Here is a 26,516-nt window from a genome sequence, read left to right as displayed (position 1 = left end):
CAGGTTGATGGACATGTTAGTTTTCGCCGCAGTGGCCCTGCCTACCTGCCGGCACAGAAAACAGCCTCACCACAGGCCTCAGGTGGCTCCGCAGATCAATGCTGCCAGAGCAGAATGGAATAAATAGACTTTACCGGATCACTGCGGCGACAGAACTTTGCTTGCGTCAGTAAGACACGTTCTTCCCAGGTTCACGGGAAGAGAGGCTTGAAAGCGTGCGAGTGGACGCATGCGGCGTAATCTCATATGTGTTTAACTGGCCAGGAAAAAGAAAAATACGGCGGCAGAAATAAAAGCTAGGCCGGGATCGGAGAGAATGAGCCGGTGATATATGTGCACTTGTGCTTTTATATGACTCAGCCATCGAGCTCTGTCCAGTAAAAGGACATTATTTTAGTCTGTTAGACGGTTACAGGGGCAGGAGATGCTTCTTTCTTAGGCTGTGAACATAATTCATACTCTTGGCATCATCCAACACTCTATGAATTTAAAACAAAGCCTGGATATGTGCCCTCTCTGCTGGATTCTGGTTCCTTCATTTATTATCAGCCTTTACCCATCAAGGCATTCATCTCCCTTACACCGGAGTGTAAGGTAGTATAATTATTTATTTCCACCACTTTCTAAATGAAATTAAATAATTTGGATGCTTTTCAATAGATCTTCTTTGCTAGAACATGGTACGTTATAGTAATGCTGTGATTGGAAGAAAAATAGGCATTTTTGTATGTATTAAATTGAGTGGGTGTTTGAATTCAAGATGTTTGAAGTTTCCACCTACTCAACATGGCTCGACTCGGCTCAACCTACATGCTACCAGCCCCTTTTTTCAGAGTTGAAAACGCATTGCAACAAGACTGACGGCGTCAGATTGGCACAAGAGGAGCTGAGTGTATTTGAAGCTTTGAAGGCTAATAGTAATCTTGTCACAGTCTTCCAACGCAACTCCGCTCTATTCTAATCGCTCTTCATTGCGTCTTTCTCCCATTGAGGTGGGTTTTTCCAGTACAACCTCAACTGGACCAATCAACGAACAGAAGGTGTGAACGTTGACCTCGTTTTCCTCGTTGTCGCCGGCCTGTAGTTTTAGCAATGACAGCGTAAGAAGTGAACCAAGCTGATCAAACCGTGTTGATCAGCTCGTTTGGCTCAGCTTTTCACTCTTAACAGTGGAGAATAATTTTATTGCAGTAAAGGCAATTTGCAGTGAGCTTCATTGCGTCAAATTGCCACATTACATATATCACAACCAAATTTTCGCGATTGGGTGATATTGAAAACCTCAAGAATTTAAAATGTTTTATTTTTGTGAGGTGATCTTATGCATCCTGAGAGTAAGTTTGAAATAAAATATATAGTTATTATTATTATAAATATTTATACTGCTACAAACAAGGACGTTGTCATGGCTATTGCTTCATGTGGTGGCAGATGTCCAGGTATTTATACTAAGATACATTTAGATGTACTTATGGGTGCCAACAGGGCGGACCAGCAGCTGCGTTCAATTTCGCGCAAATTGGGATTTATGAAGGAAAGGTGCGCATGGCTTTATGCATCTGAATATTTTTGTGCGCCACACTTCTCAAATGTTTCCGTACGCCAAGTTTTGGAGTGAAAATTGCACACTCTTTTATGCACAAGGCCCCAGATTGTCTGTAGGAAGCGAGGCGGATCAGAGGAAGCCTCTCAAAATGCAAAGATATAATGATAAAATAATTTGTAGTGCTATTTTCGCCCTGTGGTTTGTACTGTAATGTATCTATTTTTTATTTAAAATTGCTGGCTGCCGTTCTATGGGAGCATGTCCAATAAAATGGTTAAAAAACATTTAATATATGAACTGATTTTCCATAATTTAGCTTATGTATATAATGTTGAGTGCTTTTTTTTTGTCACCAACTGTGTGTGTAACGTGTTTCGTGCGCTGAGGAGCGATCAGACCCGGGCCGCCCATCTGCTTCAGAATCCAGCTTGTTGTGAATTCAGAAATCAGGTTCCTCACACCTTAATGACTAGCTATTTGATCTATTTTTTTTTTCCTATCATCTTGAAGCAGTCCAGCCTTCCCCGCCTGACTTCTAACATCAATGAAACATTTTCAGCCACACAGCTGCCCCTTTGAATCCTTCTCTGCAAAGCCAGAAGACGCCTGAAAATCCCAAGTGGATCGATCGGCACTTTCTGTAACACCCAGAGCACTGGCAACCAGAACCAGCAACCGGAACCAGCAACCGGAACCAGCAACCAGAACCAGCAACTGTGCTGTGATCAAAGTTGCATCAATCCCATTGTCTCCATCCCGACGTCCAGTTCAAAGTCCAGTGGGTTGGCTTCACTTCACCACGTCGATGTTTCTAAACCCATTGAGTTGCTGATTCACTATTTGTGTTAGAAAGAACCGAATAAGTGTGCATTTCCTCACGGTTCATGTCTGTCAACATGGAAAAACTAGGGGGCTTTAACTGGACTGTGGTCCAGTTAAGCTTCTGCACACTTCTGTGTCCTTGTCTTCTAAAATAAAAGGATCAGAGCTACTCAGCAGACAGCCACTCAGGAAAAAATAAATGTTTCAAAAGCCATAACCTTTAAAGCTGAGGAGCCACTGAAAACATGGTGATGATTCACTGGCTTCTGCATTCATGCGCCTTTTGCCGCTTTCGTTCTCGTTTTTGCACGGCTATCATGTCGCTGTAGTTCTTTACGTCAAAGCGTTCGATTGAAGGGAAATGTTTAAATATTATCTTTACTGCTGCGAACATGAACCTGTCCGAATGATGTTTCCTCCGCATCCACTCCCCGGCCTCTTTCCTCCTGAAGGGATTTATATGCGTGTCGTGTATAAAAGAGAGGAGCCTTTGTTGAAACGCTCGGCGATGTTGCTCTGTAATACAGTCGGTCTCATCTCTCGACGAGCAGTTCACGACTGCTACTCCAAGGGTAACATACAAAAAAAAAAGAAAGAAAAAGGGGGGAAGAAAAAAAAAAGCGAGGCTCGTGGAAGAGAAGGGGAAGAGTGAAGAACCCAGATAAAGCTGCTGTGCCGAGCTGCCAGCAGGAGGTCTTTGAGTTGTCTCCAGAAAAGAAGCAGAGGGAGGAATTTTTGGCGGCACAGCTTAGCGTAAATACAATCTGCTGAAAAACAACAGCAAAAAAAAAAAAAAAAAAAAAGAGGAAAAAAAATATACACCCCTCTTTGAGAGGCTTTATTGAAATGCAAAACCTCACTCCTGCAATTCCTCACACACACACAAAACCCCACAACTAAAACACATTATATGCCCCATTACTCTACCTGAATTACATGTTTAAACACCAACCAAGACTTTACAACATCACATAATCGGGCATTATTAGTGTCACTGTGAAATATGGTTTTAGTCTGGTGAAGCTCGGCAGATTAATTACATGAAACGTCACCTCAAAGGCACCCTGGGGAACCAAAGCTCGTCTTCCTCCCAGCTCGCTTTCTGTCGGCGCGTTCAAATCCCCAGCAAGGCAGTTCTTGTCCTAAACAGGTGAAGTCCTGCATGTTCAAGACGTTTCCCTGCTTAAACGAGAACGATTTAAATAAACCAGGTATAAGCATCCCACCGCGGACAACTGAGGATGATTTACGTATTTCAGTCAGGGACACATTTTGTGCACACACACCAGGTGTGACATGCATAAATGAGGCCTTGATAGTGCATTGTGACTCTGTACGCCTTCGGTGTGATATACAGGCAGTGCATTGGCAACATACAAATATTTTCAGGGGCAAAAATTGACAAAAACCTGCAATGAATTGTGTGCATAAGACTGCAGTGCATTACGCTTTTCTGTCAAATTGCCGCGTCTTTACTTGGCATGTTTTTCCAAACATGTGGGGCAAAAGGTAGGAAAGACAAGTAGAGCGCAAAGTCTGAGAAATTTAAATCTTCTGTCAACTAATCTGCCCAATTTTAATTGTAAAACAAACAAACAAAAAAATGAAAGCTGCAAGCAGCCTTGAAAGGCCCTTGCAGCACAGCAACGCTCCGGCCCCTTTTGGAAGCTCTGCCCTCTGCCAGCCATTGCAGACACTCTCACGCAGTTTCCACAGCTGTCCACCAGGCGGGATGCACCGATGCGTTCAGCTGCACTATCCGACGACGCACCAAAAATCTGGTGGAGATCGACTGATGCAGTGAGGAGATACAGCTGATGGAATAACTCAGGGGGCGCAGCGGAGTCAAATTCGCCACGCCCACCTTCTCCATCGAAATCCATCCATGTTGGAAACCCAGTCAGACCAACATGTCTTCTGTCTCTGATCAGAGTTTCTTGTTGATTAGGTCAAAGGGAACAGATAGAGACCATTCTCAGTAAAACATGACACTTCCTGTTCTCAGGGTGCGTGGCTTAAGTGATGTTATTATTTGACCATTGGGTATTGTAGGACCCGATGATGATCAATCACTGAAAGTTTTTGCCTCTATGAGTTTTTGTGTAGGGTAACTTTGACCTCTGATAACGCCCCTTCAGCATGCACAAAAACTCACTGTTTTGATAACTTTTAATTGGCCATGCCGTATGAACAAACTGACCAAGTTTGATCAAATGTGAAGGCTGTAAATGGCCAAAATGGAGTTAAAATCGGAAATCAATCCAAAATGGCCGACTTCCTGTTTGACTATGACATTAATTGAATTCCCTGTGCGTCTTGGGGAGTTCTTACAAGTGTACCAAATGTACCGTCTCTAAGATGAAGTACGGTCAATGTGGAGGGTTTCTTTGAAAGTTGCTAGGTGGCGCCGTTGAGACGTTTCTGCTGCAATTTTTGCGACGACCTTAAAATACATGACTTTCACAAAGGCTTGACACATCTGGCAGTTTTGAGCTTTTGAATATGATACAGGCCCCCAAAAGCTAATTCACTTCATGAAGGCATAATAAAAAGAAGAAAACAGTACGATTACATCAGGCCTTCGCAATAAAACGCTTGTGGCAGGTTAACAACGTGTAAAGCGGCACTAATAGTAAAGCAGCGTAGCCTGCTTTGACCCTGATTCTCTTTGGATTAGCAGTTAGCTTTAGCTTCTGGAGGAGGTCAAAAAAATGTATGCATTTACAAAAAGAAGACTGCAAGAAAGAAGTTCAGTTTCCTCCTGCACCGACTCTTCTTACCTTATTAGTTAAACGTAGAAATATGAATCACACTGCCTCAGCAAAATTGTAACAGTTGCTTCTACGTCTTCAAAAAACACACACAAAAAGTTCATTTTCATCCTAGAATTTCTGTTCAAAGCTATTGCAGCGATCAGCCTCAGATCTCCAGGCTCTGCTTGTATAACCTGAACCCCAGAACCGTATTTCACCAGGAAAGAACTGTTCTGCCACGTCTGCTGCGCGGCGTGGCTGTAAACAATATATAGTTTCTGAAGCCTCAGCACCGAGGTCTTATTTCATCTGCTGGCTCCGAATCTCCTTTCTTCTTTGCAGTTGTATCATCATTGGCTAAGAGAGGAACGAAGCCTCTGAGGAGGGATTTGTCTTTGACAGTGTTTGTCCCTGAGCAGAAATGATGCAGGCTCACTGGAGGAACAGCAATTCAGCCTCGACCATAAACCTGTCTTACTCCAACAAAAAAAATAAAATAAAATAAAAAATTAGAAAGCCATCTAAATTGGAACGCCAATGTGAAACGGGTTGATATTACAAGAGGTGGAAGCCGAGTCCGAGACCCAGACATGATTTTTAAGAACCGACTGGGTGTAAAGTTGGTTGAACTGAACCGAGGTGCCAAAAAAAAAAAAACCCACAAAGAAAACTGATTTAAATGATAAATTAACTTTTAATTTCAATCTATGTACAGCTTTGGAAAAAAGAAAACGAAGGGCCCACTGCATTGAACCCCATTGAAAACCTGAGTTTTTCCCACCAAATATTGATGTCTGAACTCTTCCTGAGTTAAAACATCAGTTTTGCCGTTTTCTAAATGAATATGAACTTGTTTTCTTTGGATTATTTCAGGATGGAAAGCACTCATCCTTTCTCATTATTTGGCAAATAAACACTGCGTTTTTGCTTGGAGTTTCAGACGTCAGTAATGTTCATTTCACTCAAACATTTACCCGGAAAAAGTAAAGTGAGGGAAACTGATCATTTTAGCTGCTCTCTTCATTTTCTTCCAGAGCTGGATGTCCCATTAATTCTTCAACCTGCTACCTTCAGATGAAAAGGAAACACTTTTCATTCACTACCTGTCGCTTTGAAAGCTGTTAGTCTAAATATGAGTCTCTCCAATGTTCAGCTTAGTGTCAGCCTTCAGATTACAACTGAAAAAGTGTCTTTATGACAGTCAGGACAAAAAAACAAAATAAGAAACAATTTCTGATCATCTTCAGCTCTCAAGTTTCAGTCAGAACTTTGTGACCCCAGGTAGCGCCGTCGTTTCAACAAGCGGGTTGATTAGCGACTGCGACGGCTCACTCAAAGTATGAATCTCTTTTTCTCTCTCCACAGCAGGCATTTTTCTCCCGTCAGGCTCTGGCAAGCAGCTGCTCTCACCGTTTCTTTCCTTTGCTTAATAAAACATACGAGAACAAAACAAGTCAACCTAGAGCCAGAGGAAAGCAACAGTGTGACACAGACAGGAGGATCAGCAGTTGGTCTGAGTCCTGGCGTTGCCGCTGAATAAAACGATTCCCAAAGCAATCCCGGGAATCTTTTCACGCATCGTCGTCACGGATTAGGTTGGAGGGTTTTTTTGCACATGGTTTTACATTCAGACAGATCTTCAAAAAACAAAAAAACAATAATTTGATGAATCCATTCTGCTTTGTGAGGATAGCTGAAGTTTTTTTTTTAATGTTTTAGCAAATGTTAATCTAACTGGAGTTAGTGAATTAACACCATCATGGATTATAATGTTTGCTGCCCTAGTTAGCATTTAGGACAGCAGGATCTTAGTCAAAATAAAGCAGTTATGTAATTTGTTTCATTATTTAGTAGTTACCACAATGATTTGGCAAAAAAAAAAAAACCAACCCTATTTGCTTTACATTGTTTATAATTTGCAGAACATTATAGATGATGAGTTCATGCTCATTGGGCAGCTTGGCTAGAAAATGTGAGATGGGGAAAAAAGTGGCTTAACCTCCCTTTACTTTCTATCGTACATGTGGGAGAGTTTGTTGGAAAACTTGCTAACCTGTTTCTATACTTCTAAAATTGATCTTGCAGTAAAATTCATTCTCAGTTAAACATGCATCTTTTGCAAACTGGGCTCATATCTGACTTAGCACATTGCAGGCATGCTGTGCAGAGGTTTCTCCAGGCTTCAGAAACAGGCCAGGACCCCCCATGGTGAAGCTGCATGCAGCCGGCGCAACCATCCTGATATAAAGTAGCCTCAGACTGAAGTGCTGCTGGTTATATTTCTCAGAACAACTTTGACTTCAAAGAAAATAGTTAAGCATGTAATTGAATTCTTAATTTCTGGAACATGACATTAAGATGCAAACGGCTGCCGTGCGGAAATTTGTACATTTTTAAACATTTATTACAACTCTCATGGAGGTAAAAAAAAAAAAAATATATATATATATATTTTTTTTTCCAACAGTCCTACTCTACTTAACACGCTCTCTTACATTTGAGTCTCAGTAGAAAGTTCCAGCTGTTTCAAACATTTTAGTTATGGCTCCAAGTGTAGATGTGGGAATATTCAGGCAATTTTTGATCCTGCTTAAGCCATTTTCTAATCAATAAATAACTGTGGGAGATTAAAGTCAATCCGTTTAGGACAATATCAACCAGACAAAAAAACATCCAAAACATCTAGGGAATGCAGTGCGTAAAAACGTTGTGGTCCAGCAGTTTTCCTGCCATGTTTCACCACAAAACAAGGCTTTCGCAGGCGTGAGGGTTGTTAGTGGCGTTTGACTAATGATGGGAGGAGCTACAAATTGTTAACTACAACCTTCAATACTCTCTCAAGGACTCACCTCCTCGGAGATGACCTCCTGGCTCAACACACAGACGTTTACAGAGAATAAAGCAGTTGGACTATTAAAGTGCCTGGAGAACATTGGCTACTCAGCTACAAATTACACTGCATTCTCTGGAAAAAATGTAATAAAATTTAGTAGAAATACATAGAAAGCCTATATTTCTGCAGAAAGATGTGTACATTAAGATGTGTATGCGCTGCTCACATCCTCCGCTACGCTACAGCTCCTTCCCCACAGCGGAGTCTGCTGGTAGTGGCTTGTTGGCATGGCGAATGATGGCGGCGTGTTAACAGTTTTCATGCGATGGTAAGTTGTTTCTCCATCATGGGTACAGCTGCAGCCTGTACACGAGGTTAATTAAGAGCGCTAAAACACCACTTGCTCTGATTGGTTGTTTCTTATTGAGCAGTGCATTTCTGCAGATGGCAGTAGGACCTAAAAGAGGAAGAAGAGGAGCTTTTATTTTTTTGCCCACAAATTACCCGTCCTGTTAAAACATGTCGGCAGTTTTGACAAATACGTGATTTTCTAAACGTATTAAACTAAATCCTTTAATGAATAGGACAGAAAATAGTCTTAAATTGCAAATATTTTCCCATAGTTGTTTTCTGTACTTATGCAGACCTTAAATACACTCAATACTTTTCCAGGTTGGGCAGAATTCCTGGTTATCTGCACTCAGAAACTAGGACAGAGGCTCTATGTAAATTTATGCGTTATGAAGAAGAAACTGGGAACAAATAATTAGTAACTGAAGTGAAAAACAAACAGGTGAGGAGACTTATCAGTCGCCGGGAACTGAACTGAAGATTTACCCGGGGAAGTGCTTAACTGAGCCAGAGGGGGGCCTGGCCTGCAGGGGAGGCTGTGAGCTGAATTATAATAGTTTTAGGAGTAGCTGGAGTTTAAGGCTGAAGTGATAGAGCTGCCTTGGGGGAAAACTGGGAGGAAGGTTAACAGCTCAGTCCTGATTTATACAGCCAGATTCAATAAATCTCAAACTGCAGCATGCAGATGCATTCAAAGTACAAGATAGCTGGTGGCCAGAGCAAATAAAACAGCTATCCTCTTCCTCTTTGGTCAAATAAAGCTCAGTTCTGTTCTTTGCTGCAGCTAAATCTCGCTTATTCACACATTTAACGCGAAATAGAAAGACGCAGTTCTTTGTGGAAGTCCTTCCTATGGTAGTTTTACTTGACCTAATATTTATTCCTGAATATATCAGATCAGACGGGTTAAAATTAAAACTGAGATGAACTCGATACAAAACAGGCTTGATGAATTCATTTTCCCAGCACTACCAATATCTGAAATATATTTTAAAGCATTAAAAATCTTCATCAACAAATCAAGATAATTTAATCTGAAAACCAAGTTTCTGAAAGTCTACGCCAAAAAATGCTAAATTTTAACAAACTTCATAGTTTTCTATGACTTTCAAAAACCATGAAGTCCCATTCAGACTGATGCTGTTCGAAATTTTACAAAATCATAAAGCTTTCACTGTTAACCATTAATTATTACTATTATCCTCAACCACTGTGCACTATTTTCCTACCAGCACTGGTTTTTATTCAATAAGATGTGTTTCGTATTGGATCCCACAGCAACCCAACAATGAAAAATAACACAACCGAGCTCTTTTCCCCGGAGCGAGGAAACTTTAGACGGAACTTTCATGAGGAGCAGAGTCTCTCCTGGAGGCTATTTGAATTGTAGGAAGATGAGAAATGGGGAAGCAATCTTCCGCGGCTGTGCCGAAACAAAACTGCAGCAGGAATAGTAACTTACAGGCCATCGAGCGGCCTGTGAAACGCAGGACCACAGGCGATGCGAGCGGGCGCGGCTTAACAAGCTCCTAATGAAAGAAGCTACAGTCTCTGGGCTATAAAACACAGCGGAGCTCAGTGTTAGTGGAAGAGACGGAACAAATGAGTGACTGCTGCTGTGTGCGTCTGCAGGGTCAAACGGTGCTGAAGCTACCTCTTGGTTTTCGATCACCGGATGTCGGAGGGTCATTTGAGGCTTTGTTAAGGAAGGCAGGAGGGATGAAGTGGCTGTCACCACACACGCACGCACGCACACACACACACACACACACACACACACACACACACACACACACCTGTTCAGAGGAGAAACTTAAGTGGCAACACTGAGAAGTAAGAGAAGATCCCTGGATCAAAAGGTTCAAATCGATAATGTAAACTTCGAAGCGACGAGATGAATAAAACTTCAGCTGTGTGTTTCCTTGGTAAATTGTTCCAATACGGGAATATAAGTGGAAGAACATATGTCTCTCTCTCTCCTGATGTCCCATGAGAAGTAATTAAAGTTTCCATCAAATACAAAGAAAAACAAACCCATTCATAAAAAATTATTTTTGAAAAAAAAAAAAATCAAAAGAATGCTCATGAATAATTTAAACCAGTTTTCCCAAGAAAACGAAAGTTTCTTTCAAGTATTTATCTAATGTTAAATACTTTATTCCTTAGAAATGCAGCAGTTCCCCACACATAAAAGCAAGTACAGCGATTAGCAATAGTCATATGATACAAACGTTTAAAAGCATCGCTCTGTCCACACCCTCTTGGCTCGAGCTCAGATTGTCACAGCGTTTCCTTCACCTGCAGTGAATTTTAAAGGAATGTCAAAACAAAGAAAATTGGTCCTTTCAAGTGATAGCAAATAAACCGAAAGGAGCAAATGAGCTACATTGAAATCTCTCCACACAGGCCACTTCACAAAGACTCCTACTGCTTCTTGGCCGAATACAAACATAGTTAAGCTAAGAAATCTGCTGGACGTGGCCCTGACATTATTGCACTAATCGGTCTGATGAACTTTTCCAAATATGAAAAATGACCCCGATTTGTTTTTTTAGCTGTAAAGTAGTGAATTTCTGTGTACCTAACACTTTAAATCTGACTACAGTAACATTAAAAACTTATAATGAGATACATGTAGTACTCCAGTCGCAATATGACTTCATTCTTCCGCCTTCGATCTCCTCTTAGAGGTTCTGGGTTTGGACCCGTCTGGATCTTCAGGTTCTGGGCAGCCTGGAGCGTCAGTCGGTGGGCTGGGGGCGTTCGCTACATCGGGCTCTGGCTCGAGAGATGTGGAAGGGCCTTTGGAGACGCCTGAAAAATATCACGCAGAGTTCATTTTATTCCACCGAAACCTGCTCTGACTAATCAGAAGCATTTATTGAGGACGGTGAATCTGAGTGTCAATGTTTGCTTTCAATACAACACAATCAAATACATACAAGTAGATCCTAGCATGTTAGCAGGAGCCACTTACTGACTTATACTTCAGGTGACTGCATACAACTAATGCCAGAAATGCAGCTAATTTGAATAGATACACTGCTAAACACGGAACGAATGGGTGAAGAGGACCTTATGCAGAAAAAAGGGGGAAAAAAATACACAATAAAATTCAAGGCATCAACTCTGTTATTGGGTTTGTATTGTAAAGAGAATTAGTGAAACAGAACACAAGGTACGCTGAAAAATTGGTCCAAGGTCACTTTCTATAAGCTGGTAGTGTCAGAAGAAGCCTTGCAAATGCACTGAGTTTAAAAAAAGTCCCTAGTCTTTGGTTACAGCTTTCGGTACGTCTCTTGTACTAAAACTAACGTTCCACAAGAAGTGTGACAGCTTTGATCATTTCTTTCATGTGAAAGTAGAACAGCAGCTAGCTACATTACACCCTAAATTCCTACTACTGATGGTAGAGTGCATTGTTTGTTTTTTTTCCCCACACAAAAGTCAAGTATGTGGTTTGGCTGCTGACTGAATGCATTAGCTGGTTTGCATAATTAACCTCAGAGCTAGGAATGTATGTCATCTGCCAGAAAGCAGCAGCAAAACCTATTTAAACGTTAGAAGCATATTAACTTTGTTTACTTAGTCTAACAGGTAACAACCGCAGCTGAGAGAGATACACTTGCAATGGGTCTGATGCAGGTTTCACGCTGGCTGACGGATAAAGCGATGCCAACGCTGGGAAAGCGCACCTGTTGCTAGCTGGATGTTCTTGTTGTAGCTGGCAGCTGAAGACATGGCCTGACCCAGAGCCTGGTTGGTGCCGAGAGGAGCTCCCGGGGTTTTGGCTGCTGCTGCAGATTGAGGCTTGGCTTTGGAGTCCTTGCCGGGTTTAGTCCAAACCAGAGTATCCGTTACCTGCAGGACAGCCCCCGTCTTCTGAGCCATGTCCATCAGCTGGGCGTGAATGAAAGGAGCAGGTTAACAAGTCGTGACATGTAACCGCAGCTGGTTACTGACAACAGGAGCAGAGAGCTAGCGTACCTCCAGATCAAACTCAAAGTTGCTACTGCTATCCCGCAGTTGGTTGACTTTCCGTTCCATCTCCTGATATTGATCCAGAGCTCTCTGCTTGTCTCCATGATTATAGAGGAATATTGCAAAGTTCAGGTTGACCATGGGGTTGGGTCTTTGGGGGCTTTGTCACCAAGGAAGAAAAGAAAACTAATGATTTTTATGAAGTTTTACATTTTAAAAATTACAGTGTGGAGTCCAGGACTCACTCATCAAGATTCACAGCTTGTTCGTATGCTCTGGTGGCATTCTCTACATCTTCCAAATTAGTCAAAGCCACTGTTAATTATAGATATAAGAAAAGAGTTAGAAATAAACAAAATTCACTGGACATTGCTGGAGTTTTTTTTTTTTTTTTGGTAAATCCAGGCTGACAACTTCCACAGTGTGTCTATTTGAAATAAAAATAAAACAATTTAAATGCCCACAGATATCACGAAATGGCGAGACGGCATGGTTTTAAAGGATTTAAACTACACCGCGGATCACGTCTCTGGTCTTTGACACGGTACCTGCCAGCAACATGTAGAGTTCCCCCATCCGTGGGTTCAGATTAATGGCTGCGCTGAGGAAATGGAAAGCTGAGGCGTACTGCTGCATGGTCAGGTGTACCAGCCCCAGGTTGTACAACACTTTCCAGTCAAAGGGAGACAAGTAGTGAGCACGCTTCAGGCAGCTAATGGCCTGTGGGAACAAGTGGGGGAGGAAGCATGGTAATTGTATCTGAGGCAGAACAATCTAGGAACAAGTGGATTTATAATGCTTCAAGGACATATGAGTCAGATTCAGTTGTGTTACAAGCCACTATTATATTACACATATGCATTAATGATAAGCAGAAGAAAAGACATGGATAGGGTTTAGTTTATAGTCTGACCAAAGAGTGCCTCCTCCACAAGCTTAATTATCTCGCCCCCCGCCCGTGTTTGAACAAAAGCATTTATTTCTGACAACGTCAACAGGGTTCATAGATAGACAATAATTATTTAAATCAGGATAACAAAACAACAAAATAAGTAATAGAGTTGCTAAAAAAGAAGGGAATCAATGTGCTGCAGTGGCTCAGTCAAAGTAAAACCCTCAACTTCATTGTGGAGGGATCTCAGAAACAAAAGTGTGCAAACGTTAATGAACTGTTGAAACACTGTGAGGGAGAGTGGGTCAACATTTATCCATAAGGATGTGAAAAACAAATTAAAATCAAGCAGAAAACAACATATTCAACATAACTGCCGATTGTGTTTCTGCCGCTATTAAAATTATGGTTTTCAAATGCAGAGTCTGTACACTTCAGCTTCAGTTTTGTTCAATAAACGATAAGTTTAGGATCTGATGTGCTGTTTTGTACTTTGGAGGTAAAACATAAAAAGTTTCTCAGCCTATTTCCAGCTCATTTCAGTGATGTGCTTATATATAAAACCTCTGGTGAACAAATCCCATTAAGCCGCTCTAACTGCTGTGCTCCAGCACTTTCCTCCGAGCAAAACACACACACACAAAAAAAAACTCAGCATCACTCACCGCCACGTACTTCTTCTTGCCAAAGAAGCACATGCCAATGTTGTTCCAGAGAGGGGGGCTCTCCGGCACGGCGCACGCCGCTACTCTATACTTGTTCATGGCCACATCAAAGTCACCGTGGGTTTGCATCATGCTGCCTGCGGCCAGGATGGCCTGGGAAGAAGAAAAAAATAAATAAATCTGTGAGTAGAGATATATTAGAGAACGATGTACGCTTTAAAACAGAACATGATGAGAGTCTGACTGGAACATCTGACTGCGATTGACCATCCGCTTCGAGTGAAAAGCTGTGAAAGAAAACCTCAGCGCTGCCTTCAGGTGTTCGGCAGGAAACTTGGGTTTGGACCTGAAGAGCAATGCCGCGCCAACAGCCAGCATACCTTATAATTGTTGGGGTCAAAAGTGAGGGCGTTCCCAAGATGCTCGAACGCTTTCTGGTACTTCCCGAGCTGGACAGGGAGAACAGAACATCATTGTCACCTTTTGTTTTAAAAGTACAAATTAAATCGCAGAAAAGGCTGCGAGCAACTTCACCCACCTGCAAAAACAGGAGGCCGAGAGTGGTCAGGAGTTCAGTGTTCTCTGGAGAGAATCTGAATGGAGAACGGAGGAGCACGTTGAACGACAAATGTCACCTCGTTCACATCACGCTCGTAATTACATTTAATGCCTGCACTTCTTTGAGCAGAGAAGCTGCTGATTATGCCATCAGGCTTTGTTTCAGCTTAATTGTTGCATATTAATTATGACCTGTGTGGCCCAAAGAGAAATGTAGAGTGGAGGCACATCGACTCTAAAATAAGACTCACAGTGGTGCGTCTCATTAAAGGCAGCACAAGTATTAGGGCACTTGATTAATTCATTTGGCCTCAACAGGAGGTAGCCATAATGAGTGCTATTACAGACACTGATGTCTTTTCTCTTATTTACACCACAGCCTGGTGTTTAAAAATTCAGCAAACTGGAAATGGGGCGAATTTAGAAGGAAGCCAGAAAGGACCTCGGGTAAAAAATATGGTGAAGATGGAGCTTTTGGATGGAATAAATGACAAATACTTCCTGCAGGGAGCTCTAAAGGCTGGAAGTGACTGGATAAACAAAGGAGGAAGAAATTGAAAGCAACCCCAGGAAGAGTTTTAGAAACTTCAACTTGAAATAAGGGATACAAGTCCCACCACACAGCCTTGGAAGTGCATTTAAACCCTTGTACTATAGTAATTTTATGTGACAAGACAAAGCAGTGCATAACTCAGAAGTGGAAGAAAGGAGGTAACTAGTTCTCCAAGCTTTGAACATAAAGACATAATACAGTAAGCAATTACGAAACAAGCAGTAAACATCACATTTTAGGGACCTCTCCACCTGCTTCCCCCATCTAGAGTTTTATTTTTTGCTCATACTTTGTTTATAAAAACTGCCGACTCTGTGAGATTGGATGGAATGGGGATTTTCACGTCTTCTCTCAAAATTGATTTTACTGTATTTAGGTATGAACTTTGACTGGGACTTTAGTGACAGACTGCCACATTCCAGGTGCACAAAGGAGCGTTATCACAGATCCTTCCTCCCACAGTTACCAGACTCAATAACCATCACTATAGAGTATACTCCAAAGAAACTCAAAAAGTATTCACATACATGCTGACATCTGCACATCTCTGTTGTACAGTCTGTTTTTTATTTTCAAATCCACATGGATGGTTTGTGCTTTAAAAAAGTGTTTTAGGCTCCAAAACATTTTTTAATAATGTTTATGTTGAAATTTTGGCTGTACTACATAGTATGTTGTTCTTTATTCTGGTTTTATATATTTCAGATTCTTACATTTGAGTGGGACAACAAAGGATTCTTCTATTCTATCCCAACAAGATTTTGCTTTTGAGATAAAAAGCCTTACGTTGTAGCTTTAGCTCTAATTTCACAGTTGCCATTAACTTAATTTGTTCCCTAAGAGCTGCATAGACACTAATGATCACTAACAAACCTCTCAGGTCTCCACAGAGCAGGTTTTTATACTGAGTTTAAATGACAACAAATGGACTAATTAGTTGATGTCTAACTTAACACACTGGATTTTGGATTGGAGTACCAGAAGGGAGCCTGAATGCATGTGATTGCCTTTTTTTTTTATTTTAGTTGGTTAAAACAAAAGCTTTGAAAACCGAATGTCATTACCCTTCAGTGGAGGGGAAATGTGAGCTTTTTTGGGTTGGTGTTTGACTTAAAAACAACTGCTTGTCTGCTCAGTGGTTGCTAATAGTATGAACATTTAAGCCTCACTTACTCCACTGCTCTCTTGTACACTTCGATGGCCTTGTCAGTGTCTCCTGCCAGCAGATGAACTTTCCCGAGCATCACGAAGCTCTTGTCGTGTTTATTTGTCTGCAGAGCGGCGTTTAGATGTTCCTCTGCCTGACGGAAACAGAGCATCAAAAATAAATAAACTTCCCCCTGGAGGCAGCAACTGCATTTTGTTACTGTTGGGTGTACTCACATTTTTTAAATCTTTGAGGAAGTAATAACACACACCCAGGTTATGACTGATCTCCTATGGTGAGAGAATGTCAGATGCGTCGCTCTTAGTTTTAATTTGCTAATAAAAATAGCAAAAAAAAGTTTAAAAAGAAAGCTTGGTGGAAACTGGATGCCGAAGTGAAAGAGAGGATCCGAAATATTCGGACCGGTTTATCTCAGCCTTCCAACAAAGTCGCTGTTTAACAAAGTATTGTTGAGAAAAAAGGAAGTTCACTGAGAGTACTTTCCGTTCTAGACGTGAGGAGCACTTCACGCTGCGTTTTTGGAGTCAAAGACGCCAGGAAGCACAAGTTAACACTTTTCTTTCAGACTTCAAGGGAAAGCAGAAACTCTACACTGAGATGTGTGTGTGTGCGTGCATGTGTGTGTGTGCTGTTTAGCTATTCTATTTCGGACCTTTGTCATATTCACTAACTTTCTGACCTTATACGAGCCTAAGCCTGCTCCTATTGCGACATTTTTAACAGTCGCGAGCAAATTAATCAACTATTGAAATAATTGTCTACAAATTTAGTAATCAATTAATTGCTAAATTGTGTATACAGACTCAAAAAAAGGTTCTTTGTGAAAGAAAACCCTACATTTTAAGGGAAATAAGTAAGTCAAAGCTGTACAAAAATATATACATTTAGTTAAAAACATAAAGCTCAAATAAACAAACTGTCTGTAAATGTGTTCTATCCAGAACTCTCCAAGAGGTATTGTTATAACGTTACCTGGTTTAAATGCCTTAAAAAAATTATATTAAGCAAATTTATCTTTTTTAATGATTAATCTGCTAATAAAAAAAAAACTGATTAGCCCTACACTGTATTAATGTTAAGTCAAGCAGAAACGACTGAGCTTTTCACTATCGATTACTAAGATAATTGTTTGTTGCAGCCCTAGTATAGTGTGAATTTTGTTAGGGTTAATGTAAAAAAATATGCAGTTACTAAAGTGAATGAAAGTCAATACAAAGACTTGTATAGCTAGAAATATGAACCTGTGTGTGTGTGTGTGTGTGTGTGTGTGTAGGGAGAGGGGTGTGTGTGTGTGTGCTATTTACCCAGTCTTTCTCATTAAGTTTTGCTGCTTCATGATAGAATTCAATAGCTGCTTTGTGCTTTCCAAGAAGAAATCTAGGAAAATAATACAAAAAGAGTCAATATGAGAAATTAACCTGAGATATAATTTTGTACTGAGCCATTTCTACGAAACAGAGAAAAGCCTCCACAGGTAGGTGAGTTCAGTGAGATAATATCTGTAAAATTACTGTTCCTCACCTCGCAGCAGTTTTACAATAATTACTAGGAAGTCCTCCTATGCTGATCTTGTTAGTTAGTGAGGGGGCCTCGATGCACTCATGCAGGGTTCAGTGCAGCAGACTTACAGTGATCGGGCCACTTGCTTGAGGTTGTCTGAGCTGCTGGGATTAAGGATGGCGCAGCTCTGAAACAGCTCCAGGGACTCCTGGATCTTCCCCTCAAGACGTAAGATTAGTGCTGAATAACAACAAAGACATGGGATAAAAAAAGAGGATCTTCATTTATGTGAAGAAAAATAGAGAAAGGACAAAAAAAAAAATCAAAGGCACTGCATGCCATCCAAAGAGAGGATTTGAGGAAATACAGCACATATTGTAGAGCTTGGCAGAGCTTTTTTTTTTTTTAACTCACTGAACCTTTTAATTAACATCACATATACGGTAACAGTGAGAAGGTAAAGACCTCAGCAACGTCTCACCTTGAACATATATAGCATATTCACACATTCCATTGGTTTCCTGGAGTTGCTCTTTAATGATCACCTACAGAAACAGAGAAAGAGAGGCAGGTGGATGAAATACTGAAGAGGCATTTTACTCAAGAGAATTTAATATAACTTAAAGTTAGTCATTTTAAAACACATTAATAGGAGAATTCCAACTGGAATAATGGGTTTGATACCTTTCGCTACTGCTTGGAAAAATAAAATAGATGAACAATAACTAGCATCTTCCAATAAAGAAGGATAAATACTTATGAGAGCAATTATCAATTAAAGTCCAAATTAGCTTATTTTTTTGCCTGGTCAAAGTCCTTGAGTTCAGCAAAACCATTCTAAACCATTTATAATAGACTAGATATATTTTCTCCTAATATCTGCACTGAGCATTTAGATTAAAATTGAATTATTTTTCAAAGTTCCTCAATGTATTTTTTAATCTTCTGTTAATAAAACATGCATTACTTTATGTCAGTCTGTGTGGGGTGAACTCAAACAGGCAACCCTAGCGCTGCATCATCATTCTGAAAGGAGTGTACCAGCCATTTAAAAGATGCATCAAACTTAACATTAAAAGCAATAGTGTTGACAAATATTGCAATACAGAAATCCGTTGCAACAATAAATTTGTATTTTTCTTACTTAAGGGTTTCTAATTGGTTTCTTTAATGCTTCTAACATTATGATCTGAGTCAGTTGTGTCAACGTATTTGACAAAACTGGAGTTTGGGAAAATGCAATGTTTAATGCTTGTTCCATAATTGGTACTGTATTGTATTGTATTATGTTTTTATGATTCCTTGTCTCATTTTAAATAGGGATTAAAGCTAGGCCGGGTTTAAAGTTGACGCCGGCCTCACGCGCCTTTGCACTGCTTCGTCTTGCACCTATGAATTTTTTAACTCGGTGAGAATCGCACGCGCCACTGTTTACGCAAATTGGAAGATTGGAAAGATGCTCTTGCAGAGCAGGTCCCCTTGCACTGGTTTTTATATAACCTCTGTGGAGGCTCATTTTATGAAAAAATGCCTGCAATGTTAGCCATACCACTGTCCTGGCTCACGCTCAGTCAACGTGAACTTTCAAAAGTGCGACTATAACTCAGCTTTAAGCCCTCCTAAAACCTGGCTTGAAATGAAAAGATGCTGGGTTTGTATATTGGCTTTCTAGATACATATTCTTCTTGAGCAAGCATGAACTCTCCAGGTACTCCAACTGCCTCTCACAGACCAAAAACAATATGTTAGCTTAACTGGCCCCAATTCTGGTTTCAACTATCTGAATCTAACCGTACTGAAGGACTTGCTTTGGACTAAATGAACCGAATTGAATGACGGAAAGAGCAAATTGTAACATACAAAAATTGTATGTTACAATTTTTGTATTGTAACATACAAAAATTGTATGTTACAATTTTTGTAACATACAATTGTGCCTTTTACTTTCATACAATTGTAACATACAATTGTGCCTTTTACTTTCAAAAGTAAAAGGCACTTTTACTTTTGAAAGTAAAAGTGCCTTATTACTTTCAAAAGTAATAAGGCACTTTTGAAAGTGCCTTATTATTTTGTTATGAAATGAAACTGAACTGAAGACACTTCTTTTCCAAAGACACAGTACGTGTCTTTAGAGTATATATAGAGTTGTCAATGCTTTGTTTTAAGTATTACCCTCCTGAGAAGGTATTTATAGACTTCAAACAACCTCAAATATCCTAACCGACTGCGTTTACATTTTAAGTCATTTTCACAGAGGGATTAATGAAACTTCACAGCAGGAAATCAGATTAAAAGTCTAGGTTGGAGTTTCTGCAGATTAAAAGAATGTGCCGCGTTATCGCCTGGCACCGAGGCTGATCTTCACAGTGAGAGCAAGAAGGCGTTATTCCAGGAACACGACTTACTGTTGCAAGCATCCATTCACAGAATGCTTACCATATTCATGTAGGAATACAGCAATTACTGCAGAGAACAGGCAGAGTGGCAAACTGGCGTGGGTATTTACCGAGCCCTGGGCTCAATCATGCTTCCCTTCGTGTGTTCCGACCAGATCTGTGTCATTGAACACACATTGGTCAATGACAGCATGAGGCACGGGGAGAATGTAAATCATTTACCTTACAGGTCTCATAGTCTTTGCGCAGATAGTGCTGGTGGATCAGCCAGTTTCTTCTCTCCACAATAGGAAGCTCTGGAGCTGGTAGACATGACAGAAAGAGAGAGAGAGAGAGAGAGAAAAAAACTGTAATTGAAAAGAAACTGGGGGATATTTTAGTCACGCTACATTCTTCAGCTTTGGTGATGTCTCGTTTTGTCGAGAGATGAAAGATTAATTTTGCACGTGCCCTCCTTTTGCGCTCATTAAAAGGTGTCTGATCTGACAGTAAGCCCAGATGTTCCCCTGCAACTTCAATCCACTAGCTGGATTTAAGTCAATTCACCTGACACACTGGAGATATTTGCTTGTTAGCTAGCTTTCACTTAAGAACAGATGGCTCAGGTTGGAAGCGGTTACGTTTGTGTATGAATTCTGTCTTTTTCTCTCTCTCATACTTCAACAAGCGAATAAATAATCTGGAAACAGCCCCTACCTCTGCAGTCTCACGCACGCCTTTGATGCGACAGTTACCATAAAGCTGTTAAGGCTTCAACCAACCCCAGGCTAAACTTTAATCAACTCATCAGTCAGGCTGTAAATGTCACCTTGTACGCAAGTTTTGCCTAACAAACACTTGCTTTCCACCCCTCCACCACTATCTTTCTCCTTTAACATCTTGGCAGGTTGAGATATTCTTCTTGTTGCCAGGGCAACGCTGTCTCTGGGAAGCCAGGTGCTTGCGATAGAGAGCGTGCGGAGATTGAATGAAAGTGGGAGGCTGAGGGAATGAGCAGCACAATGTAGGGCTTTAGAAAAGGGTTAGGTAACCCCAAGAACTAAAGCACAATGCTCCAAGTTCTCTTCCCAGCAGAGAGCAACATTTCATTTCACAAGGAAGGAAAATGTAATTCCAGCAGAAGCAAGTTTGATTCCAGTAATCCCGTTATCTTGCACCTACTACCTTTCCCTGCGGGTCTAAAAATAGGATTCGATACATGGTAAAATAAAGTGCTGTAGCTTTGAGTCTGTCAGCAACATTGTAGAGAGAGGGAGGGGTGTTATTAAAGAACAGAATGTAACAATACAGTGAGAATCCCCCTCTACCCATCCATCTTTTTTTTTTTTTTTTATCTACCAGGACTTGAAGCAGAACTCTGATCATAATTTGCAGGAAGAACCGGAACCGATTCTAAATGCTTCACGGAGATCCGGGTGAAAACTGGACAGGTTCACTTCATCACGAGTCAAAAACGCTCACATTTGTGGAGACCCAATCGGATTTGTTTGCTCTGAGAGAGAGAAAGAGAGACGGTGCGCTTGTCTGTGGGACTCCTGGATCTGAATTCAAAAAGAACAAGGCAGATTTGGAGAAGAGAGAACAAAAATATCTGTGACACGCAAGTACAGGGGGAAACAAGAAAGGCCCAGCATGTGGTGTCCCATATATCGCTGCGTAAGGGAAGGAAGCAGAAAACCCCCCAAAAAACTATATCCCAAAGATAAAGGAATTATGGCATTGTTGTAATGGATCTGGCTAATGCAAGGCTTAGACGAGCTTGTGTTTCAGCCACATGTTAAAGGAGGATAAGAGCAGGGAAGAGGCGTGCTGAGATCAAAGGACACATGGGAAGATTATATAAAAAAAGAGAAAAAAAAACTATGATAATTTTTGGGGAAGTTTTCCCCATAGAAAACTTCAGAAACCACTTCCTCTTGTTGGGTCGTTTAATCTAATCATGCGTTGCTGAAACATGCTGCAAAGGAAACAGTCATGTTTGCACTTTCTGGGCTTTTTATCCAAGAAAATATGCTGGGCTGCACTGCAGATAACCTAATAATAGACCATAATTCTCTTGTTGTGCACAGCATAATTAACTTTAAGCCTGCATTAAATTATTCTAATTGCATTTCATGATAGTAATTATAGAATATATAAACCTTCGGTACCCATGGACACAATTAATATCGGCTTTGTTGCTTTTTATCTTATTACTTTTAGGATTTAGACTTTTGACAAACAATTTAAGGTGATGATTACCAAAAAATAATAAGTTGTATGTAAAGATATGTACATATTAAGAGCGTCTGTCATATTTCTACTGTTTGGGTCATAGCAGCATATTATAAAGCTTTCCATATTTAAAGTTGTTTTATTGCTTCCTAGAAATATTGCTGTTTCTCTTACAATGGTGAAACAGCTCTTCATAAATGCACATCTGTGGTTGCTCTATATTTACTCAGATCAACTGGATCAAAGGATGATCTGAAGACTTGACTGTATCAAATGTGTTGTGGCTCCATGAATTTACTGGGTGTAGTTTGATTTTGTAAGTTGAACTTTTGAGAACATTATGTAGAACATATGGAGTCCCGAGTCGCTTAAATAGGTCCTACTTACTTCAACTGCAGATTGGAGCCAATGTAACTTTCAGGTCTGGTTGACGTTGTTTATGTCACTAGATTAAACACATGAATAATGTTCATTTATGATTAATATCAACAACTGTACAAAACAAATTAAAAGAAATTTGGATCAAAAGACTAACAATCTATAGAGTCAGTTTTATAATAAGCTTCAGTTATTATAGCTAGAAACATAGAGATCAGGCCCAATTTTATTTGACAAGACAAAGCAGTGCATAACTCAGAAGTGGAAGAAAGGAGGTAAATAGTTCTCCAAGCTTTGAACATAAAGACATAATACAGTAAGCAATTATGAAACAAGCAGTAAACATCACATTTTAGGGACCTCTCCACCTGCTTCCCCCATCTAGAGTTTTATTTTTTGCTCATGCTTTGTTTATAAAAACTGCCTACTCAGTGAGATTGGATGGAATGGGGATTTTCACGTCTTCTCTCAAAATGTATTTTATTGGATTTAGGTTTGAACTTTGACTGGGACTTTAGTGACAGACTGCTACATTCCAGGTGCACAAAGGAGCGTTATCACAGATCATTCCTCCCACAGTTACCAGACTCAATAACCATCACTATAGAGTATACTCCAAAGAAACTCAATTAGTATTCACATGATTATAAAGACAGATTTGATTAAAAAAAAAAAACAACACAAGAGGATATGATTAATCTTATGGCAACATCAAAAAGATAATATGGAAAATTAAGATGGCAAAAAAAGCAACCTTAATTTATTATAAATATTCCTCTCAACACAATGGCTCAGCAGCTCAGTATTTCAAACAGAAGAGTGAGGGTGACCTCTGCAGGCAGATCATGTCTTAGTAGTTTTAAACAGAACCGGTTCATGGCAAACCGAGTGGAAAACAAGTTGGGTTGTACCTTTAGGTGCACGGCGCTTCTTGGCTTCAGTAGGAACTGGCAGCTGTAATAAATGAAACACAAACAGGTGAAACGAGTGAATAAAAACAGGTACAGGACCAATGGAACACAAATTCACTGTTTCAGCATACAATTTCGTCAGCAGGTACTACTAAAGACATGCATCCAACACCATGAGAACAAGAAATTCTGTTTGGAAACCCCATTTCAGTCAGGAATATCGGTGGTCAGGGAAAATGATTATCAATCAAGCAACATTTGGTTGATTGATGATCCCCTGGAGAAGGGGAAGCAAAATTGAGATTCATTGTTAACACTACGACAGCAAGACAACAAGGTCCAAAGGGATCACATTTCACAGGTCAGTAAAAAGCTTTAATTAAAAAATATATAAATATAAAGAAAGTGTGTGTATGTTAGTTATGCTAGCTTAACTTTTATCACTTTAACATGTACTCTTGCTGCGAAGTTCGGAATATTTCAGCTCAATTTACACAGAAGTAAAGAAGTGCTTACTGAAGTTAGTTAATCAACCAGTTATTCTTCAGGCATCACTAATGATTGCAAAATGGAAATTCAGAAACATAAATCTGCAACAGACAGAATGTTCTGTTTGGTGTTTTTATGACCTTTTTGTGTGGGAAATGTTTTTGTGTGTGTGTGTGTGGTTAACTCCTGATGCACTTGAACGTAATCTTTGCTCGATGCTCCCGAGGATGTTGTTTATTGTTTGCCATGGCAACCGGTCTGCGTGTGATGTCAAGCAGACACAAAAAAATAAAAAAAATAAAAAATAATACAATCATCCGTTTTTCTACATTTTTTCCCAGGGCAAACTGCATCGTTTGTTCGTAGAACGTGGCGATATTCAGAGCAATCGTCAAAAAGGATGAAATATTTCATAAAGCATAAAGAGCCATTTTTGTTCAATTTTAAATTATGGCCCCTATTAATTTAAATTAAATTTAATTATGGGCCATTGTAAAGAGAAAGTTGCTTTGTTCTCTCTTGTTTCTAGAACTGACAGAAACCAAAGTATGGCTTTATTAGCAGAAAGAATATATATTTTACACATCCAAACATCACCCACATTTTATCGAATCCGGTAATATCGATGGTTTTGTGTCTTTATTATTTGCTATGCTAGAGTCGCATTATGTCTCATCTGCTATGTGTAAGTCAGCAGGACAAAGGATTTGCAAATCAGCTGAGGGAAAGTCAGAATCACATACTTAGAAAGTACAAAGTTTGCACTGACAAAGATTCATTTGGTTTATATAGAAGTTACCTATTCTGTTTTTGAAATGTTTAGTAACATATTGATTGCTGCAGAATCTCATGTTGTCAACGTTTGTTTTTTTTTTTTTTTACCATAAAAAGGCAACTATGTGATGATTCTTCACAAAAAAAAATATTACTATAAGGATTCAGCAAATACAGGGTGATTCCATGAATTAGAATATGACTGAAAAGTTCCTTTGTCAGCAGTTCCCTCACCAAGTTAAATACATTATATAGATGAGTCAGACTACATATGTTTTAACATATTTATATTTCATAGTATGTTCAACATCTCCTAAAAGATTATTTTCGAAAGGCAAACCTGATCAGAACGTATATTCCAATTTATTGAATAAGGTTGTATGGTATTCACATGTAAGTTTTGGCTTTATTCTTAGCACTGGAAAAGAAAAGGCCTTCCAGTAACTGTGGAAGTTATCACCCCCTCGTCCCCTGCTCCTCTTCCTCACCACCAACTTTCAACACAAAGTTACACCCTTGCAATGTCTGATGTGTGCACACAACCGGACAGTCAGTCCGATTTTGCCATTTAGACAAAATCGTTACTGGAATACAAGTGATTAAGAAGAGCCATCGTGGAGAACTGCTAATTAAGGAGAACTTACAACAGCTGAGTAGAAATTTAACACACGCATGCGCAATCCAACCGCCTTAAACCGTCTGCTTCTATACATCATAACGCTCGCGAAGCGTTCCGAATGCAACGGTGGCTTTAATGAAGCGGGTCGTAATGGCACACGTCTCAAAACCTCGTAACTATTACATAAGTTAATTGTAGTTTGCGGCACAGAACGCGGTGAGCTAAACAAATATCCAGTAGGACATTTGTTTCCTACAACTGTAAGCACTCCAGTTTGAGTTTTGCATCGAGATGAAGGGGATTAAATTTGAAAGTTGTAGCTAGCGGTCCTCATAAGCTCCGACTTAGCGGCAGCTAGCAGGCGTTTAAAACAGGCGCAGATACAGACCGTAGTTTCAGTAAAGGCGCTGCGTTATGCTCACGGAATGTCTCGCCAGCAAACGGCTCAGTGGCATTAACGTTTACCCCGCAAAGTCCAGGCTGAATTTATGACACACTCACCGCCGCGGCATTCTCCGCGTCCGCCATCTTGAGACGATCAACAGCAGAAGCCGTTGCTATGGTTACGAATGGACGTGTGCGGGATGACGTCTGTGAATGTTAATGAGGGACGCTGCAGCGTGAGGGGGAAAACAAGAGACAGAAATCACCTTTACAGATCAAAACCTGCAATAATGAAGGCATCATGAGCCTTGGAACTAGCAATATAATTTCCTCATCACCTTAGAGATTGTGCTCTCAATGTTTTATTTTTAGCTGAGAGTAAGTACAGCTTCTAAAATATTTGTAGTGGTTAAAAAAAAAAATCAAGTCTAAAGTAACTGTTTCAAATGTCCTACGTCCATGACAACATATCTTATGGCTCAAATAAATCATAACCATGGACGGTTTGCTGTTGCCATCATCCTTGTTACATAATAAGAGACCTGTTTTATGCTTACGTTTAAATTTAGATTGGTTTTAAGCATGTCAGTGCATTTTTTGTAGGAACATTAAGAGAAATGAACATCTTTAACCAGTCATGCTATGAGGAGATAGAGAAAAAAGCAAACCAAGATAACTGACTCGATGTCCTTTTCACTCATTGGCAAGTAAAAGTAATAAATTATT

General features: G+C 40.1%; 1 protein-coding gene across 3 annotated transcripts; it reads right to left on the bottom strand.

Annotated features, from left to right (window-relative positions):
* Window positions 1–10,440: 10,440 nt before the first annotated feature.
* On the bottom strand, window positions 10,441–25,967 carry bbs4 (Bardet-Biedl syndrome 4). 3 transcript variants are annotated; one of them, XM_055045247.1, is made up of 18 exons: window positions 25,908–25,950; window positions 23,525–23,567; window positions 22,623–22,680; window positions 20,244–20,323; window positions 20,062–20,178; window positions 18,104–18,167; window positions 17,751–17,862; window positions 17,427–17,499; window positions 16,338–16,391; window positions 16,128–16,255; window positions 14,382–14,436; window positions 14,224–14,292; window positions 13,844–13,996; window positions 12,835–13,006; window positions 12,532–12,601; window positions 12,293–12,446; window positions 12,001–12,205; window positions 10,441–11,119 (listed from the first exon to the last, which is right to left on the bottom strand). In XM_055045247.1, exons 5-18 carry the CDS (start codon window positions 20,068–20,070, stop codon window positions 10,965–10,967), a joined length of 1,473 nt encoding a protein of 490 aa, XP_054901222.1. In that variant the 5' UTR covers window positions 20,071–20,178; window positions 20,244–20,323; window positions 22,623–22,680; window positions 23,525–23,567; window positions 25,908–25,950; the 3' UTR covers window positions 10,441–10,964. The 3 variants fall into 3 exon arrangements, with proteins under 3 accessions (XP_054901222.1, XP_054901223.1, XP_054901221.1); XM_055045248.1 differs by having other exon boundaries at window positions 20,249–20,323; XM_055045246.1 differs by lacking the exons at window positions 20,062–20,178; window positions 22,623–22,680 and having other exon boundaries at window positions 25,908–25,967.
* Between the last annotated feature and the right edge of the window lie 549 nt (window positions 25,968–26,516).

Source organism: Poeciliopsis prolifica, unplaced genomic scaffold, assembly GCF_027474105.1.
Source record: "Poeciliopsis prolifica strain line A6 unplaced genomic scaffold, Auburn_PproV2 SCAFFOLD021, whole genome shotgun sequence".
Taxonomy (NCBI): domain Eukaryota; kingdom Metazoa; phylum Chordata; class Actinopteri; order Cyprinodontiformes; family Poeciliidae; genus Poeciliopsis; species Poeciliopsis prolifica.
This window is presented reverse-complemented; position numbering and strand designations above follow the sequence as displayed.